At 34.9% G+C, this 19,981-nt stretch overlaps 1 protein-coding gene across 1 annotated transcript in view; it reads left to right on the top strand.

Annotated features, from left to right (window-relative positions):
- LOC103585964 (putative uncharacterized protein CXorf30) overlaps positions 1 to 19,981 on the top strand; it is a 118,759-nt gene that overhangs the window by 26,372 nt on the left and 72,406 nt on the right. Inside the window, 2 exon segments of the mRNA XM_008567075.1 lie at positions 11,833 to 11,944; positions 15,922 to 16,026. Of these exon segments, the coding sequence (XP_008565297.1) occupies positions 11,833 to 11,944; positions 15,922 to 16,026 (217 nt within the window).

Below are 19,981 nucleotides of genomic sequence, written 5' to 3'. Positions count from 1 at the left end.
AAAATGTATTATTTATAACTCTTATATTTAGATCTACCATCTATCTGGATTTGATATCTGAGTGTGATGTGAGAGAAGTATCAGTTAGGAGGTGATTATACTAATCCAGGACCAAGGTGATAGGAGCTTGGACCAGAGTGTTAACAGTGAGTATAGTGAGAAGTGCCCAAATTAGGGTTTATTTTTGAAAGCAGAGCTTGTGTGCTTTGCTGAATAAAGTATGTGAGGTATGAAAGAAACAGGAGGACATGGGTAACACTAAGGTTACTGGTCAGAGCAACTAGAAAAAAAAAGTCATCATTTGCTGAGACAGAGAAGACCACCAAAAAAGCTGGTTTAAAGATAGATATCAGGAGCTCAGTTTGGGGCCTGTAAATTTGGGGTGCTTATTAGACATATGAATGTTGAGAAAGAAGTTTGATGTTAAGCATGGAGTGCAGTGGAAGCATTCAGGTTGGAGATATACGTTTAGTTGTTAGCAGCTTTGTATTGAGTGTAAGCACAGAAGAGTGGAGTAAACAGGAGGACTAAGCATTTGCACTTCCAGGTCAGAGACAGCCTTAATTATCATCCATGGTTTGCAATACGGGTTGTTATTAATGAATCACAGAATGATAGGTAATAGTCATATAATAAATAATTGGTAAAATTAAGTTTATTTAATTCAGTTACGCCGGGAACTTTTATGTATCAGAGGCATCTTTTCCTTTATGCATTTTATGGTAAGTACATTCTTCCTAGTCCTTCATAACGTATTCTCATCACCTAAATTCTGCATAATCTTTTTAATTTTGAAAGAGTTTAAGCCTCACAAGAAATTAAACAAACAGTACAGTGTTCCCATGTCCCCTTTACCCTCTAATTGGTTTTTAAGGTGCTTGGTTCACATTGAAATTACCTTTCTCGTTCTTCATTGTTCAGACATGTAATATTTTAATTTTTCTTTTATGATTGTATATTAATAAGTTTGAAAGAGTCTTAATGAAAAAAAATTATTGTGGCTGTGGAAAATTATGGAACCCAAAGGGAAAGTGGTAACATTTTAAACTCTTAAGAAATTTCATTTTCGTCCCTAAATAATATGTGTTAACAATCCTCAATACATAGCATTTATAATCTATAATACTCATCTCTAATTACTGGCAAGACCAACAAAGAAAGTTCACTAGATTCGATTCGATTCAAAATTTTTTTCTGGATGAAGAATGAATCAAGCACCTCTTTATTTTTCTCCTTAGTCCACTGGCAATCATAAGCTACATACAGCTTTCTTGCTTTCTGGATCTTTTCCTATTTCAAATGCTATCAATTTATATTAATTCTTTGCAATTGATTTTATCCCCACAAAACTTATGGTTTTTCATATCTTTGATTAGTGAGTGTTTTGAAATACAGTTCATTTTATTTCACAGTTGCAACATGTGCTGACAGAATTTTAACTGTAATTTCTTTTTTTATTTTGCAATGCCATTTTTTTATTTATAATGAAAATGTAAACAGGAATCTGTTTAAGCTATAAACATGAGTGTTTTACTACACATTTTGGACCAAATATATCTTGTTTTATTTCTATTGTGTACTACACATTTTGGACCGAATATATCTTGTTTTATTTCGTATTGTAACTCTGTAGCTCAGGCTGGAACCTCTCCCGAACCTCAGACTCATGTCTCCATCTGCATGGTAGACATTCAATTAAATGTGCCACAGGCTTACTTTCTCCCAGTAAAGCTACCTCCTCTGTATTTTGTCTCATTTAGCTTCCTCACCATGCAACCAGCTGTCCAAGCTGTGGTTTTCAAACTTTTTTGACTGTAACCCACATCAAGAAATCTATTTTATTTTGCAACCTACAAAACACACTCACACACACACAAGAACTTCATGAACAATACTCACTCATCCCATGTATGATAAACTCTGATACTATCTATCTCATTTAATTTTTCCCGTTATGTTTATATTTTTTGAGGAAAATTCCACATAACATAAAATTAGCCATTTTAAAGTATACAATTCAGTGTCATTGAGAATATTCAACTGTCTTGCTACCACACCTCTATCAAGTCTCAAAGCATGTTTATCACCCCAACAGGAAATTTTATCCATTGACCAGTTGCTACAACTTTCCCCTTCCCCAAGGACCCTGGCAAACACTAAACTGCTTTCTATCTCTATCTATTTTAGATATTACAGAAAAATTGAATCATACAAAGTGACCTTTTGTGCCTGGCTTCCATTTAAATATATTACACTAACTGCTATTTACTAAATTAATTTGACAATTCACCAATGAACCAGCCACATGTCCTATGGATCCATATATAGGACCTTCCTTCCCCTTGTCCCTTCCCCTTCCAAACACAGACTTTCACCAATTTGTATCTCTCCTTCCTGTCCAGTACCTCTAAAATCTCTTGCCTCCTCTCTATTCTGTTGGCCAGTGCAGTAGCTCAGGTCCTCATTATCTCCTGGATTATCATACCATAATAATTATAACTAGTCTCGGCTTCCACTCCCTTCTCACTATAGTTTATTTTTCATCCTGCTGCCAGGAAAATTTTTTTGGCATAAATATATCTGAGTATGTCATCATTCCTGTTTAAAAACATAAGCACACAAACAAGAAACTCAAGGTCACTTTGTTGCCTTCAAAATGAAAAGTGCCTTAGCATGGTATGTGAGGCCCCTTCTATTCTGCCCCCGAACATGTTGTCCCACCTCATTCCAGCCACCCCAAGTAGATCAGATGGCATGCCTTATTTATCTTTTCCATTCCTGAGTGAGCCTCAATAAGTAATGATTTGAAATCACAGGTTTCCTCACACGTTAAAATCACTTTGCATATTAATGAAATGAGACAGATGGGTATGGATCTTAGTTCTTTGATTAACAAGAGCAACTATCTTTTTCATTAAAACTGGATGTAGGTACACTTTGGGAGAGCACACACTGTTCTCTGGAAAATATCTTAGAAAATAAATATAGGTTGATGGTTTTAATTGATAAAATAGATTATGTTTCTATTTCTGTGGAAGGTCAAGTACCAGGAAATCTGAGGAGTGGAGATGAAAGTAAAGGTGCTAATAGCAAAAACACTTAAGATAAATATGTATTGCCTAGAACAAAGTTGGCCAGATAATTGACTCCTTAGTATTTGAATACCCAAGAGCCTGTCAAAAATTTTATATAATAATCAGGAAAATGGTTCCTTTTGCAATTATATAATTTGAATTAATTAACTGAATTCTACTTACCACATATTGCTAATTTTCTTCTGTCACAGGACCATGATGATATTGTGAAAATTAATAATATATGTGTTGTGATGATTTCATTACTTTTATTACAGATACACCTACATATTTTTATTTAATTATTTTGAATTGTAAACTAAAGTCAATAGAGATAAGAAAATCCAACATAGATAAAATTATTGAATTATGATGCTATATTTCAATGTTACAGAAAGATAATGCAAGATGACAATTTGTATTTTTGTTATTTTTTTTCTGGTTTTATTACTTGGAATTTTTATTTTACCTCTCTATTACCCAGTACTTCCAAGTTTGAAAAGAAAAATTGTTTTTTTACAAATATTTTTTAACCAGCAAAAGAAAGGAGGAATAATTCAGTGTTTCAGATACTCTGCTTACTGCTGTGATTTGTTTGCTATAAATGGTTTATTTTTATTTATTTATTTAGTTAGTTAGTTAGTTAGCTAGTTAGTTTTATTATTAGTATTCATGCAATACAAAGCTAATTGTCACCCCTCTTGCCTGTGATGGGAGGGCCAGATTCATACTGGCAGCATACCCATTACCAGAAATTACTTTTGTACCCCGTGTCCACCACCCAATTTTCCCCCTACCTTTCTCCCCCCCTTCACCCCCTCCACTTTGTAGCCCTAGGAATGTTCCCTCCCTCTGTAAGACCAGTGCACTGTGGTCTTTCTTTCCTTCCTTCTTTCTCTCTTAGCTCCCACATATTAGTGAGCACATGTGGTATTTTATCCCTCTGTGCTTTGCTTATTTCACTCAACATAAGTCTCTCCAGGTTCATCGATGTTGTTGCAAATGGGAGTATTTCATTCTTTTTTATGGCAGAGTAGAATTCCATGGTGTATATATACCACAGTTTCCTTATCCAATCATCCATCAACGGACATTTAGGTTGCTTCCATGTCTTGGCTGTTGTCAACAGAGCTGCAATGAACCTGGGAGTGCAGGTATCCTTTCAACATGATGATTTCCATTCCTCTGGGTATATACCAAGAAGAGGGATTGCTGGATCATATGTAAGATCTATCTTTAGTTGTTTGAGAAACCTCCATACTGTTTTCTATAGTGGTTGTACTAATTTACAGTCCCAACAACAGTGTAGGACTTCTCTCCATACCCTTGCCAGCATTTGTTATTCACCATCATTTTGATTATAGCCAGTCTAACTGGGGTGAGGTGGTATCTCAATGTAGTTTTAATTTTCATTTCCTTGATGACTAGTGACGTTGAGCATGTTTTCATGTATCTGGTGGCCATTCGTATGTCTTCCTTTGAAAAATATCTATTCAGCTCCTTTGCCCAGTTTTTAATTGGGTTATTGTGGAGTTTACATAAAGCAAATGTATTTCCCAGGGCCTGGTGTTCCAAAGCAATGCAATTCAGGTTTAGCTTAACTTCTTAAAAGTACTTATAAAATTTTAACCTTGCAAAAGACAGGAAATTTTTCCCCAGGCTAGTCTTTGTTGTAAGATAAAGAATTGTAGCATAGCAAGGTTGCTGGCTCAAGGGACAGACAGTTTACTGATTGAAATGTAAAGATACTAGGAAATTGCAGTAAGGAGAGAGAATGTTTGCTAAGATCAAGCTTTTGTTGGTGGATCGACTTAACTTCTTGCATTATGGAATGTCACCTTGATTGTTTTACTGAACATTACCAGCTTCTATGTTAAACTTGTTAAACAATACTTAGCAAAAACCCTACCTATGTTCTCTTCCTGTAACTTCCTGGTCTGTAGAATAAATGCAGGAAAAGGACCCCAATTGGGGGTTAATTTCCCAAATGGAAGGAATGCCTCTCTCTTGAGGGTTCGGGGAGATTAACCCCATTGGGGCTTCTCACTGCTCAGAAGAGATGGGCTTTGAGTAATCTTTGGTGGCTCCATCACCCAGGGGAAAGAGCTCCATGACAAATCCATGGTAGGCAAAGCAGTAGGTTATTTGTTTTTTTACTGTATAATTGCTTGAGTTCTATGTATATTCTGGATATCAATCCCTTGTCAGATGCGTACTTAGCAAAAATTTTCTCCCAGTCTGTAGGCTGTCATTTCACTCTGTTGATTGCTTCTTTTGCTGTGCAGAAGCTTTTTAGTTTGATATGTCCCATTTGTTTATTTTTTCTTTTGTTGCCTATGCTTTTGGGCTCATGTTTATAAAGTCTGTGCCCAGACCTAGTTGCTGAAGTGTTTCACCTATGTTTACCCTTAGTAATGTAACAGTTCTGGGTCTGATACTTAAGTCTTTAATCCATTTTGAGTTAATTTTGGTGTATGGTGAGAGATGCATATCTAGTTTCATTCTTCTGCATATGGATATCCAGTTTTCCCAGCACCACTTGTTGAAGAGGCAATCTTTTCCCCAATGTAGATTTTTGTTGCCTTTGTAAAATATCAGATGGCTATAAGCCTGAGGGGTGATTTCTGGGTTCTCAATTCTACTCCACTGGTCTGAATGTCTATTTTTATACCAGTATCATTCGATTTTAGTTATAATAGCTTGATAGTATAATTTGAAGTCAGGTAGTATTATGCCTCCGGCTCTATTTTTTTTTACTCAGGATTGCTTGGGCTATTTGGGGTCTTTTGTTTCTCCATATGACAAGGTAAGATAGTTTTCTCCACTTCTGTGAAGAATGTCATTGGTATTTTGATGGGGATTGCATTAAATCCGTAGATTACTTTGGGTAGTATAGACATTTTCACAATGTTAATTCTTCCAATCCAAGAGCATGGAATATCTTTCCATCTTTTTGTATCTGCTTTAATTTCNGTCCCATTTGTTTATTTTTTCTTTTGTTGCCTATGCTTTTGGGCTCATGTTTATAAAGTCTGTGCCCAGACCTAGTTGCTGAAGTGTTTCACCTATGTTTACCCTTAGTAATGTAACAGTTCTGGGTCTGATACTTAAGTCTTTAATCCATTTTGAGTTAATTTTGGTGTATGGTGAGAGATGCATATCTAGTTTCATTCTTCTGCATATGGATATCCAGTTTTCCCAGCACCACTTGTTGAAGAGGCAATCTTTTCCCCAATGTAGATTTTTGTTGCCTTTGTAAAATATCAGATGGCTATAAGCCTGAGGGGTGATTTCTGGGTTCTCAATTCTACTCCACTGGTCTGAATGTCTATTTTTATACCAGTATCATTCGATTTTAGTTATAATAGCTTGATAGTATAATTTGAAGTCAGGTAGTATTATGCCTCCGGCTCTATTTTTTTTTACTCAGGATTGCTTGGGCTATTTGGGGTCTTTTGTTTCTCCATATGACAAGGTAAGATAGTTTTCTCCACTTCTGTGAAGAATGTCATTGGTATTTTGATGGGGATTGCATTAAATCCGTAGATTACTTTGGGTAGTATAGACATTTTCACAATGTTAATTCTTCCAATCCAAGAGCATGGAATATCTTTCCATCTTTTTGTATCTGCTTTAATTTCTTCCAGAAATGGTTTACAGTTTTCTTTGTAGAGGTCTTTCACCTCCTTGGTTAAATTGATCCCTAGGTATCTTATTTTTTCATGACAATTGTAAACGGGCTTACTTATTTTATTTCTCTTTCTGTTAATTCATTATTTGAGTATATCAATGCTACTGATTTGGGGGCGTTTATTTTGTATCCTGCAATGTTACTGAAGTCACTTGCCAGCTCTAGGAGTTTTTTGATTGAACCTTTAGGTTTTTCTATATATACTCTCATGTCATTTGCAAATAGAGAAAGTTTGACATCATCTTTTCCAGTCTGGATTCCTTGTATTTCTTTCTCTTGCCTGATTGCTCTGGCTAGTACCTCTTGTAATATGTTAAATAGAGGTGGTGAGAGTGGGCATCCTTGTCTTGTTACTGCTCTTAAGGGAAAGGCCCTCAGTGTTTCCCCATTGAGAACTAATGGCAGTGGGCTTGTCATAAATGGAATTAATTATGTTGAGATATTTTCCTTCTATAATTTGTTGAGAGTCTTGATCATGAACTGATGTTGAATTTTGTCAAATGTGCTTTCAGCATCTACTAAGATAATCATATGGTCTTTGTCCTTGAATTTGTTGATGTGATCCATCACATTTATTGATTTTTATATGCTGAAACATCGCTGCATCCCTGGGATGGATCTCACTTGATCATAGTGTCTAATTTTTTTAAATGTTGCTGTATTCTGACTACTAATATTTTGTTGAGGATTTTAGCATATAGATTTACCAGGGATATTGGCCTATAATTTTCTTTTTGTGTTTTATCTATATGGTTTTAGTATCAGATTTAAGTTGGCCTCAAATAACGAGTTTGGGACAGTAGTTTCTATTTCAATTGTTTGGAATAGTTTGAGGAGAATTGGTATTAACTCCTCTTTAAAAGTTTGATAGAATTCATCTGTAAAACCATCTGGACCCGGACTTTTCTTTGTTGGAAGATTGCTAATTATTGCTTCAAACTGCTTGCTTGTTATCGGTCTGTTCAGGCTTTCTATCTCTTCTTGGTTCAGTGTTGGTAGTTTGTATGTGTCTAGAAACTTATCCATATCTTCCAGATTTTTGTATTTGTTGTCATACAATTTTGTTTATAATAGTCTCTAATGATTCTTTGTATTTCTGTGGTATCAGTTGTAATGTCTCCCATTTCATTTCTGATTTTTGTTATTTGGATCTTCTCTCTTCTTTTTTTTTTTTTTTATTTATTTTCTCTAAAAAACAACTTTTTGTTTGTTGATATGTTCTATTGTTTTTTGGGTCTCTATTTCATTTAGTTCTTCTCTGATCTTAATTATTTCTTTCTGTATACTACCTTCAGATTTGGTTTGCTGTTTTTCACCGTTCTTTGAGGCACAGTGTTAGGTAGTTTATTTGAAGTCATTCCATTATTTTGATATAAGCTTTTATTGCAAGAAATTTGCCTCTTAGTGCTGCTTTTGCAGGATACCAAAGGTTTTGGTATGATGTATCTTTATTTTCTTTAGCTTCTAAAAATTTTCTGATTTCCTCTTTAATTTCTTCTTTGACCCATAGGTCATTCAGGAGCCTACTATTTAGTTTCCATGTATTTGTATAGCTTCCAGAGTTTTGCTTATTGTTTATTTCCAATTTTACTCCATTGTGGTCTGAAAAGATAGTTGGAATGATTTCAATATTTTTTAAATTTAATGAGATTAGATTTGTGACCTAATATGTGGTCTATCCTGGAGAACATACCTGAGCTGATAAGAAGAATGTGTATTCTTTAGTTGTTGCATGAAATGTTCTTTATACATCTGCCAAATCCAGTTGGTCTATGGTGCAGTTTAAATCCTGTGTCTATTTGTTGATTAATTGCCTGGAAAACCTGTCCTGTACTGAGAGAGGGGTGTTCAGGTCACCCACTATTAATATATTAGGTCCTATTTATTTCTTTAGACCTAAGAATGTTTGCTTTATGTATCTGGGTGCTCCAGTGTTGGGTGCAAACATGTTTATGATTGCTATGTCTTCTAGCTGGATAGAGTCCTTTATCATTATATAGTCACCTTCTTTGTCTCTTTTTACGTTTTTTGGTTTAAAGTCTATTATGTCTGATGTAAGAATAGCTACTCCCACTCATTTTTGGTTTCCATTCTCATGGTATATCTTTTTCCATCCCTTCACTTTTAGTCTTTGTTTGTTTCTATAGGTGAAATGGGTCTCCTGAAGACAGCATATACTTGGCTGTAGCTTTTTAATCCAATCAGTCTGTGTCTTTTGAATGGGGAGTTTAGTCTATTCACATTTAGGGTAGTTATTGACAAGTGTTGCTTAATTCCTGTCATTTAATTGCTTCTTGTTTAGATGGCTTAAATATCTTTTGATCATTATTTTCCCTTTTATTTCTCTTCTCCAATGTTAGTTGGGAATTTAAGGTGGGATGATTTAGCTTCTTTCTCTTTCTTATTGGCATTTTTGTTTTAACAGTGGGTTTTGCTGTTTCTTGTGTATTTGTGATAGTGGTCAACATTATTCAGATTCCAGATGAATGACTCCCTTGAGAATTTCTCGCAGTGCTGGTCATGTGGTGGTGAAATCCCACAACTTTTGTTTATCTGGGAAATACACGATTTTTCCCTCATTACTGAAGGAGAGCCTTGCTGGGTAAAGAATTCTTGGCTGGCAATTTTTTTCTTCCAGCATTTTTTTTTCCTTTTTGTCTTTTTTACTGACCGGTAACAGGATCGCAACCCTCGGTGTTGCGCCCGCACCGCGCTCAGCCAGTGAGCAGGAACCGGTCTCCACATGGGATCCGAACCCTCAGCAGGAGCGCTGCCGCACTCCCAAGCGGCGCACTCTCCAGTGCGCCACCGGGTCGGCCCCTTCTAGTATTTTGAATATATCATTCCACTTTCTTCTGGCTTGTAGGGTTTTGGTTGAGAAGTCTGCTGTTAGTTTGATGGGTGCTCCCCTATAAGTGACCTGATGCTTTTCTTTTGCTGCTTATAGAATTCTCTTTTTGTCTTTGAGCTTTGCAAATTTAACTATAATGTGTCTTTGAGAAGATCTTTTTGGATTGAGTCTGTTTGGAGACCTTTGAGCTTCCTGGACCTGAAGGTCTGTATCTTACTCTACACCTGGGAAGTTTTCTGTTACTATTTCCTTCTGTAGGTTTTCAATACCTTTTACTTTCTCCTCCTCTTCAGGAATACCCACAATTCAGATGTTAGAGGGCTTGAGATTGTCTGCTATCTTTCTTATATTTTCCTCGTTATTTTAATTTCTTTCTTTTTTTTTTTTTTTTTTTTTTTATAGGTTTTCAACACCTTTTCCTTTCCTTCCTTTCCGAAACATGCATCATTTGGATGTGTGTGTGCTTAAGTTTGTCTGTTACCTCACTTAGATTTTTGTCATTTTTTTAAAATTCTTTTTTCTTTTACTTATCCACCTTTGTTATTTTGAAAAGACTATCTTTGAGATCAGAAATTCTTTCTTCTGCTTGCTCTAACCTGCTGCTATGCTCTTGGTTTTGTTTTTTTTTTTTTTTTTAATTTCATTGAGTGAATCTTTCATTTCTAGAAGTTCTGCTACACTCTTTTTTATGACATTAATCTCTTTGTAGATTTCCTCCTTCATATTCTGGATATTTTTTTCTTGTTTCATTGTGTTCTCTAATTGAGTCTTCCTTTATTTCTTCAAGTTTTCTTATGATTGTTGCACAAAATTCTTTTTCAGACGTTTCAAGGATTCTGTTTCATGGAGTCTGACTTTGGTGCATTACTGTATTATTTTGGTGGTGTCATTTCTTCTTGTTGGTTTGTACCTTCTAGTATTTTTTGTTCTTGCTCATGTTTGGTCATTTGGTAGAGGGTTTGCTTCTTCTATTACACTGAGGTTTGCTGTGGAGTGGCCGTGGTTGCTACTGTGGTGGTGAATTGTCTTTGCTTGAGAGCATGTGTGGTGGTGGTTATTTTAAACCACCTTGGGTCCTGTTGCAGAATCTTTGGTCATAGCGTGAGCCCCTAGCACCTTGCAGTTCTGCTGGGCTCACCTCAGCAGTTCAGACCCTGTGGGCTGATGCTCCCTTCCAGGCCCAAGGAGTGTAGAGAGGCCTCTTCTAGCTGTACAGTTCTGCTAGGCTCACTTTAGTGCAGGCCAGAGCACGTGGTCTGGTGCTCCCCTCCATGTCCAAGGAGTGGGGCAAGATGACAATTTGGATTCTGTACATCAAAAGCCATTAAATGTGATGGTTGGTTGATAATTATGAACCCTCGTGGTTTCTTTGCTTTGAGTATAAATACCAGCCATTTTTTTTTCTTTTTTGTCATTTACTCATCATCAGCAGTTAGGATCTTGTTAATGTTGTGAATGGAAATTTTGTGAATTTATTACTCTATTATTACTTCTAGAGTATGTTGACTTTTGGCTGGATTTAGCAGGTATAAAACAATGGATAAACATTGCTCCTAAAACAGGAATATATTCCAATACCAAGTATGGAATAACATATGGTCTCAAAAATAAAAACAGAATCAAGGATTATTTAATTTAGCAAAATGTCATTAGTTTGTAAATGATTATTCCTATTGTGAAACTCATAAAAGTCATGTTATTAATTTTCTAGGGCTCCCATAATGACCACCAAAAATTGGGTAGCTTAAGGACAACATAAATTTATTGTCTCACAGTTTTAGACGCTAAGTTCAAAATCAAGGTGCCAGCAGGACCATGTTCCTTCTGAAACCTGCAAAAGAAAATTCTTCTTTGCCTCTTTTATCTTCCGGCGCTTTCCAGCAATCCTTGGATTTCCTTGGCTTGTGGATATATCACTTGAATCTCTTCTTCCATTGTGCTATGGCCATCTTGTTTGTTTTCACATGGTCTTCTTATAAGGACACCAGTCATAATGAATAAATGGCCCACCCTATACCAGTATGACCTCACATTAACTAATTACATATGAAGCAACCCTAATTCCAATGACATCGAATTCTGAGATACTTGGAGTTAGAACTTCCACATATACTTTATGGACACAATTCAATTCATAGTCATCAACAAGTTTATGAAATTATCATTGAGCGAGTTTATGAATACCAGCAACTTCACTAGCTTATTTTTCTCTCCAGATATGCCACTCAGATCATTCCCTTAGTTAATCCTATACATGAAACTTTAGAATTGCAAGCAACAAACAGTAATTCTGAAAATTTTGCCCAGGATGTTAACAGAGGATCATCAGTAAGTGCATTCAAAAGCTATGAGCCTACTGCTACTAGAGCATTTTCTAATTCTGATTTTGGGATACTTGTGAAGTATTATTTGAATTATTAATACATTTTTAAATTCCTAAAATTTAAAAATAGAATTTTCTCTTGTATACATCTCCTCCTGAATTTAAGAAATTGATAAAACAATATCATGTTAATTTAAGTGTTTGAGATTATGTATGCTACAGTCATGCTCATTATCACTGAATTCTAGATGACCTGCTTCTGTTTTACTTTGACCATTTTATTAATCAGTAGTAGTTTCCCAGTAATATGATTTTAACTCAAGTTATCATACTTTTCCAGGGTCCCAAGAGACCAGTTCTTTTCTAGCCCTTCCTGAGTTTCTACCCACCCCCCACTCCCTACACACAGTTCCAAACAGTGCAGAAAGTTCTGCCCATCTCTCTTCTTTCCTCTATCACATTTTCTCATTCCTAGGTCCTGGCAGAGACTAGTGCCAGTCAATGGGCCCAAATCACTTTTCTTCTTCCTCCAAGTTACAAAATACGATCATAAGTTGTGGCATCACTATCTATGTTTCCAAAGCATAGAACATCAGTTATTTACAGTGAATGCCAAACCACATACATTCAGATAAACTTCAAAAAGGTAATTACGGGCCAGCCCGGTGGCGCACTCAGTTGAGTGCAGCACTTGGGAGTGCGGCAGCGCTCCTGCTGAGGGTTCAGATTCCATATAGAGACCGGTCCACTCACTGGTTGAGCATGGTGCAGGCGCTACACTGAGGGTTGCGATCCCATTGCCGGTCGCGGTACGGGTGCAACACTGAGGGTTGCGATCCTGTTACTGGTCATGAAAAAAGACAAAAAGGAAAAAAAAAAGGTAATTACAATAGATTATTTTCATTAGGAAATCTCATGGTAAATCATGAAGCCCTGCTAGTAGACATGGTCTTTAAATAAAGGCTTTTACTATATGCCATTTAATGATTAATAAATCTTTACTTTGATTTCTTTATTTCTATCTTAACATCTTTCTCTTGTCAACCACTAGTTGCCAACTAATATCATAATATGAGATTAGCTCTTAGCTGACATAATATGCCAAATTAGAAATCACTAATTATTATATTGGTAAATTTAGTGTATACATTTTAATCTCAGAAAACTTTATTGAAATGCACACACATGCTTGTATCACTTAACATCATATTTCTCATAATTTATACAGAACATGATGCTCAGAATACAGTTTACATGTAACTAAAATTCCTCATTAGAAAATGGTGTTTTATATCTTTTATATCTCTGCTTCTAGAGAAGACTCTATTCTGTGGTCCAAGGGAAAAAAAAATGCAGTATATTGCAGATGTCAACTTACATTGCATACTTAAGAATACAGACTCTGTTCTAACAGTTCCAACCATGATTTTCTAGTCCATTCGTTCTTTTATTTATTTTTCAAACACTATTGAGCACCAAGTATTCAACTAACACTAATTAGCACCGAATATGCAATCAACTCAAAAAGTTATATATCAAAAAATAGCATTATATATTATAAAACATATAGGAGCACAGATAATGATAATGATAATAAATTGACAAATTATATATACTATTAATAAAATAACATATAATAACAAGTATATAAGCAATATATGTATTTATATAATTATATATGTATATATACATGTATATGAATGTGAACCTTTACTCTTGGCTTTCATTGCATAATATTTGTGTTCACAAAAGGATTTTTATTTTTTTATTTTTTTTCCTTTTTGTCTTTTTTTCTGTCCGGCAACAGACCGCAACCCTCAGTGTCGCACCCGTACCGGACCGGGACCGGCAACGGGATCGCAACCCTCGGTGCTGCACCCGCCCCTCGCTCAGCCAGTGAGCGGAAACTGGTCTGTATGTGGGATCCGAACCCTCGGCGGGAGGGCCACCGTGCTCCCAAGCGGTGCACTGCAGCAGTGCACCACCGGGCCGGCCCCACATAAGGATTTTTAAATATTGTTTTTAACTCATAAATACTTCAATAAATAAGCATATAATTATTATGAAGCCAAATAATGATATAAAATACTTGCTTCCCTCCAAATATATATTATGAAAAATTTCAAACAGATACAAAAGTTGTAGGAATACTACAGTGAACAACCTTATACCTTCCACCTTAGTTCATATATTATTAATGATTTCCACATGTTTCTCTGTCTCCTACTTCCCTCTCATATTTCTTACTGTTCAACTGGAAGTAAGTTGCAGGCTTCATGATATTTCAACCTAATTAGTTCAGATTACATATCTTTTTTGGTTCTTTTAAAAAAAATATTTATATGTATTTATGGGGTACAGAGTTGACTATCAGTATTTGTGTACAGTATGTGGTGATCAAAACAATATTATTATCATGTCCATCATTACAAATCATGAGTACTTTTTGTGTTTCTTCTTAAGATCATCTAGTATCCATCTGAATTCAAGTTTACTCAACTGTCACAAGATTAACTTTCCCTCCTAAACTAGGATCCAGTGCAAACTCACACATTGGAATGTTTCTCATGATGACATTTACTTGAAATGAAATGTTTTTAAGTTCAAAATGGTCCTACTTTTAACATATTAGCTATATTCCATTACACTAAACTAGTAGGTTTGCTGCTGTTAAATGCCTACCAGTGGTGTTTATCTTTACTTCCTTAAAACTGTGGGGATAACATTCTTCAGTGAATGTCAGTGAGTTTTAGGTGGAAATAAAAGATTTTTAACTGAATTACTGCTTGATACACTACCTCAATTTTTGCTTACAGAAGAGGAATTTGAAGCGAGAGGCTAAAATATTTAGATCGCATGGTTAGTAAATGGAAGAACTAGAATTAAAAAACAAATTAATGTAGTATTTTATAATCTTTCCAATTCAATATATGGTATTCTTTCTTCTCTCTCTCTATAGATAGGTGGAAAGATATAAATATCAGTATCATTATCCATAGAAAGAATAAACTATTTTTTTCATATTTGCTAAGTTGAAAGATTATATGAAATGCAATTTTTCTTATTTGTGGGGGTAAGGCTGATATTGAAGTTAACTTACAATCCTTAAGTGTATATTAAATGATAACCTCAAAATATTTGAAGTATCAAAAAGAGAGCCAACCTGAGATCAAAATATTTGCAGTAGATAAACCACACATATATAGTAAGAAGGTGACTCTGATGGAAATATAATATTAAGTTTTCATTAGCATTTCATGGTCATTATCAGAGTTTATTAAACACCAAGTGCTATATTCTACAAGGATTTAATGATACTGCTAAATTGAAGTTGTGGCTTTTTTGAAGATTATCTGCCAAAATTAACTAGTGAAAAATAACTGGCTTAATTTTCAGACATGTGTCATTCATTCTCTCATTCTATAAGTGTTGATATTACATATTATATTGGTCCCAGTGTAGCATTTTGATGACATAAGATAATCAAGCCCTCATTACATTGTGATGGAATCACGGGCTTCCTTCACAATCTCTAAAGAAGTCACTCAAATTAATACTCTACAGACTCAAGTAAGGCAACACATTAATCACCAAACATCAGCCCTGAATATACCTAGCACATAAAGATGTTGACTCAAACAAAAATATTGATTTTGGATACAAAACTACAGCTAGATAAGAAAAGTAATTTCTAGTGGACTACATTAGTGGTAGCCATCTATAATTAAAAATAATTCATTGTATTCATTGTTCTCAAATGACTAGAAAAGAGGGGCTCAAATACTCTCATCACAAAGAAATGATAAATTTTAGCCTGATTTGATAAATACCCTGATTTGATAATTACACACTGCATGTGTGCATTGAAATATAATTCTTTACCCCATATATACGTATCACCAGAACCTGTCAGTTAAGAAATACATACGTCTTTTTTAAATATTGATTTTTTTCTCTGTTGCTTTTTCCTAAATTTTCACAGCTGATCATACCTCCTCACAACACCAAAGAGATATCTGTTCACTTTTATCCTTCTGCACTTCGAAGAGCTGGTCATAAAGCTTCTATCAACTTCCACTGTGCTAAGGTATGATAAGATTATTCTTTGGCTAAGTCAATTTAGCTGAATTTCAGAATTAATACATAAATAAAATTAATTCATCCAGTTGACATCTTTTGCAAGTAAAACAAATACATTGTAAGTCATCAGATAAGTCAGCTTTGAAAATACGGTATAATGTATGTGCAGGTATCTAAAGAAGGTATTTTTAAATCCATAGATCAAATGAATGAAAGAGAATATATACCCAAATTCAAAACATAGATATTTTAATGAAAACGTCAAATTTTCTGACATGGGTTTTACTACTCAACTTTCCATGACCTTAAGTATAAAAATGTAGAGTCCAATCTTATAAATATTATGTTATTTTTTGCACTCCACTTTATCTGTACAGTGTTTCTAAATAATAATTCTTAAAAACAATACTTAGTCATTTTTGAACATCTCTAAATGTGCTATTTGTCATTCTAAAAATTATCTCAAATCATTTTCACCATAATCCTATAAAGGATGTATTGTTACCAACCTTATTTTACAGAACAGAAATCTGAGACACAGAAATTAAGATCAGGCAGCTAGTTAAAGGCTGAACTGAGAACTGAACCCAGGACATCTGGTTTCAATTCATCTTCATGGCTACTTTTTACAGCTATGTACAGTTTGCCAAGTAATTGTAACACTCTTATTACCAATGAAAATTTTATGTAACTTTTAAAATTCATTATTATTTTTATTTCTTCAAACGTTGATGGGGAGGAACGTAAATGGAGGAATGTACTTTATATCCCAGGAGACACCAAGAAGCTCACAAAATCCTGACTTCTGAGGAGCAGTGGAATCAAACATAATACAGGGGTTCACATGTCAGTGCAGGGCCTGTGAGTAACTGAAGTGTTCTCTTTTACAAAAAAAATGGTATTTACTTTTGGAAAAATTGTTTTGAGGCTGTTAAATTTCCTGAATAATAATTGACTTATATGAGGGTACTTCAAAAATTCACGGGAAGATTCATATTACCTTTAAATTCTGTTCTTTCACGAACTTTTTGAAGGACCCTCATGTATGACCTGAAACACATGCTACGGAAATGTGCTTGATTCTCAAAAATATTAAAGGAAACAAACAAAGAGTAATCCTTCTCATACATAAGGACAAGTATAGTGGAGATTATTTCTTTTTACACAAATAATTTAAATAAGGCTGATCTTTTAAGTGATTGCTTCATAACAGGGTTAGAACCACTTTTTTCTTAATTACTGGGGACAATTTAGTTGCTTGCATGGAAAGTCTATCTCTTCAAAGATAGTCTTTCTAGTCATCAGGGACATCATCAGTTCTTTTTTTTTTTTTTTTTTTTCCTTTTTGTCTTTTTTCGTGTCCGGCAACGGATCGCAACCCTCAGTGTCGCGCCCGTACCGGACCGGGACCGGCAACGGAATCGCAACCCTCAGCGCTGCGTCCGCACCTCGCTCAGCCAGTGAGCGGGAACCGGTCTGCATGTGGGATCCGAACCCTCGGCGGGAGCGCCGCCGTGCTCCCAAGCGGCGCACTGTAGCAGTGCGCCACCGGGCTGGCCATCATCATCAGTTCTTAACCTTAATAATTCCAGAAAATCCTAGCCTAGAAGTTGTATACTAAATTCTTTATCAAACATAAGAGAACTCATATAAGTAAATAATGAACTCAAACCTTTCATGAATCAATTGAACACTGGTGCTTGGTTTCAGTTACTCTGAGTATCTCCTTCCAAGTTGTAGCAGGTCATCTATGGTTAGACCTGAATCAATAATAATTCAACTTTTCAGCTACCAGGTCCAGACCTCTTCAGCCTTTTCAACGTATTGCTCTAACATTTGTGATTTTTCTTGCCTTTATTTCTTCTGCTTTTATTTAAATCATCCAGTTGACATTCTTTGCAAGCAAAAACAGATCATCATAAAGTATTAATTGAATGAACTCTTGAAAATACAGTGTATACTATGTTTGAGCAGGCATCTAAAGATTTTTTTTTTTTTTTTTAAATAAAGCTTCAGAGTATATTTTCAAAGTCCACGAGTTTAGAATAACTTACAGTTGGGAAAAAACCCAGATAGATTTTTGTTCCTCTCTTGATTTAACCAGTTAAATCCATCTGAACTGACACACAAAACTGAGTAGCTGATTTATCTAAAGTCAACTTTAACTACATCTGATTACACCTCTTTGCTGAACTGAGGGAAACAGCTGTGGTTTATTCTCTTTTTCATTTGTTTCTTGTTTGGATCCATATGAAGAGCTGTGCATTGTAAAAATCTAACTATTGGCTAAAGTTGTTTGTGTGACTTTGAATCACGATATGAATTTGGTTAGGACATTACAACCGCAGATATCATGAACTCATGTTATGCTGCCAGAGTCTCTAAATGAGATCCTGTTATTGCATAACAAAATAAGAGGAACATTAGTAAGCAGCAAATGTGGTAAATAGAACTTCTTTTTGTTCTCAAACATTATGTTCTGAGAATATCTTTCTTAGTTTTCAGGTGTTTCATTTTTATTTTGAAATAGTTGCCCTTGATTATTTCATTCATACTTTATTGTGTGATTCCTTTTGTCTAAAAGTCAGAATAGCAAAAATGAAGGAATAAATTATAAAAATGGTTTTATAACCCAACATGAGTCTATGATCCTTGCAGCATGTGTCTATGGAAAGTTCTGTTGATTCTTAGCAAGCTTTAATTCCTTGGAGCACTGCTCAGTATACAAGCCGGATTTACTACCTTTTATCCCCACTTGTTTTGTCTTCCAAAAACATCATAATTGGATATTTAAAAGTTTTACTGTCTCTTCTTTAGAAGAACTTTGAGATAAATAGGGACTGAAAATGTTACTTATTTTTTTATGCACGTGCTCACTGGGTTACTTTTTAATTTTCCTCTCTGAACCCAAGTGGATAATTTAATCAGCATTATGATAAATGTCAGATATCAGTGTTCAGTAGTGGTGGGATGTGGTTTAACATAGAAACTCCAGTATTCAAGGCCACTTGAGGAAACATGAAAAAAAGACCTTCTTTTTGTAGGTTGGTTTATTTTCAATGGTTTAAAGTAAACTGATTTCTGTTATTTAGGATTTATTTTTATAAAATAGCCAAAAGGTAAATAATTTATTTCAATCAGTTGTTTATTTAATTGATTTTTATTTCCATCAGTCAATTATGTGAAATAAAATCGGGACATCATAATTGAAAATAAAGTGAACTTACGTTATGCTAGTAGAATGTGTGACTAATAGTAGTATACTTATTTGAAGTTAATATGTGGATAAAATTTGCTTTTAATAATCCCTACTAAGAGACCTTATTTTATGGACCTCCTGTCACCACCTATTTTAATTTGAAATCATCTTAAAACAAGTTTCTTTAACTATAATTTAAACTTGGGAACATCTATGTAGTTTAAGAAATTATAAACCAGGACATTATTCGTTGGCTTTTCTCAATGACGTCTTTATTCATCTTCATGGTGAAAAAAGCAAAATGCTTGAAGAAGTATAAAGTACCTAAAAGTAAGTCACTGACTACTGTACTCTCAAAGGACTTTCATTGTAAATGAACACAAAGAGAACATTTTCAAACATAATTTACAGACTTATGAAACCCAGGTAAAACAAAAGCCACATTCAATCTCCTTCAAATAATTTTTGAGCCATTCGTTCATATCATGTGATAACAGAAAATGCACTGTACTGTTTGATGGTGTTAAAGAATATGGCATGCAGTTGTACACATTTCCTTTTAATGGGACTTCAATCCGTGTCTCACCTATTTTGCCTGTAGGTTGTAGCGATCTGAATTTTATTTGAAATTCATCCTAAAATTTTAGAAACTTCATGCTGTGTTTAATACCCAATTTGTTAGACAAATTTATTAAAAATATACTTGGGCCGAGCCCGTGGTGCACTCAGGAGAGTGCGGTGCTGGGAGCGCAGCAGCGCTCCC

Source organism: Galeopterus variegatus, unplaced genomic scaffold (assembly GCF_000696425.1).
Source record: "Galeopterus variegatus unplaced genomic scaffold, G_variegatus-3.0.2 Scaffold291, whole genome shotgun sequence".
NCBI classification, from domain to species: Eukaryota; Metazoa; Chordata; class Mammalia; order Dermoptera; family Cynocephalidae; genus Galeopterus; species Galeopterus variegatus.
This window is presented reverse-complemented; position numbering and strand designations above follow the sequence as displayed.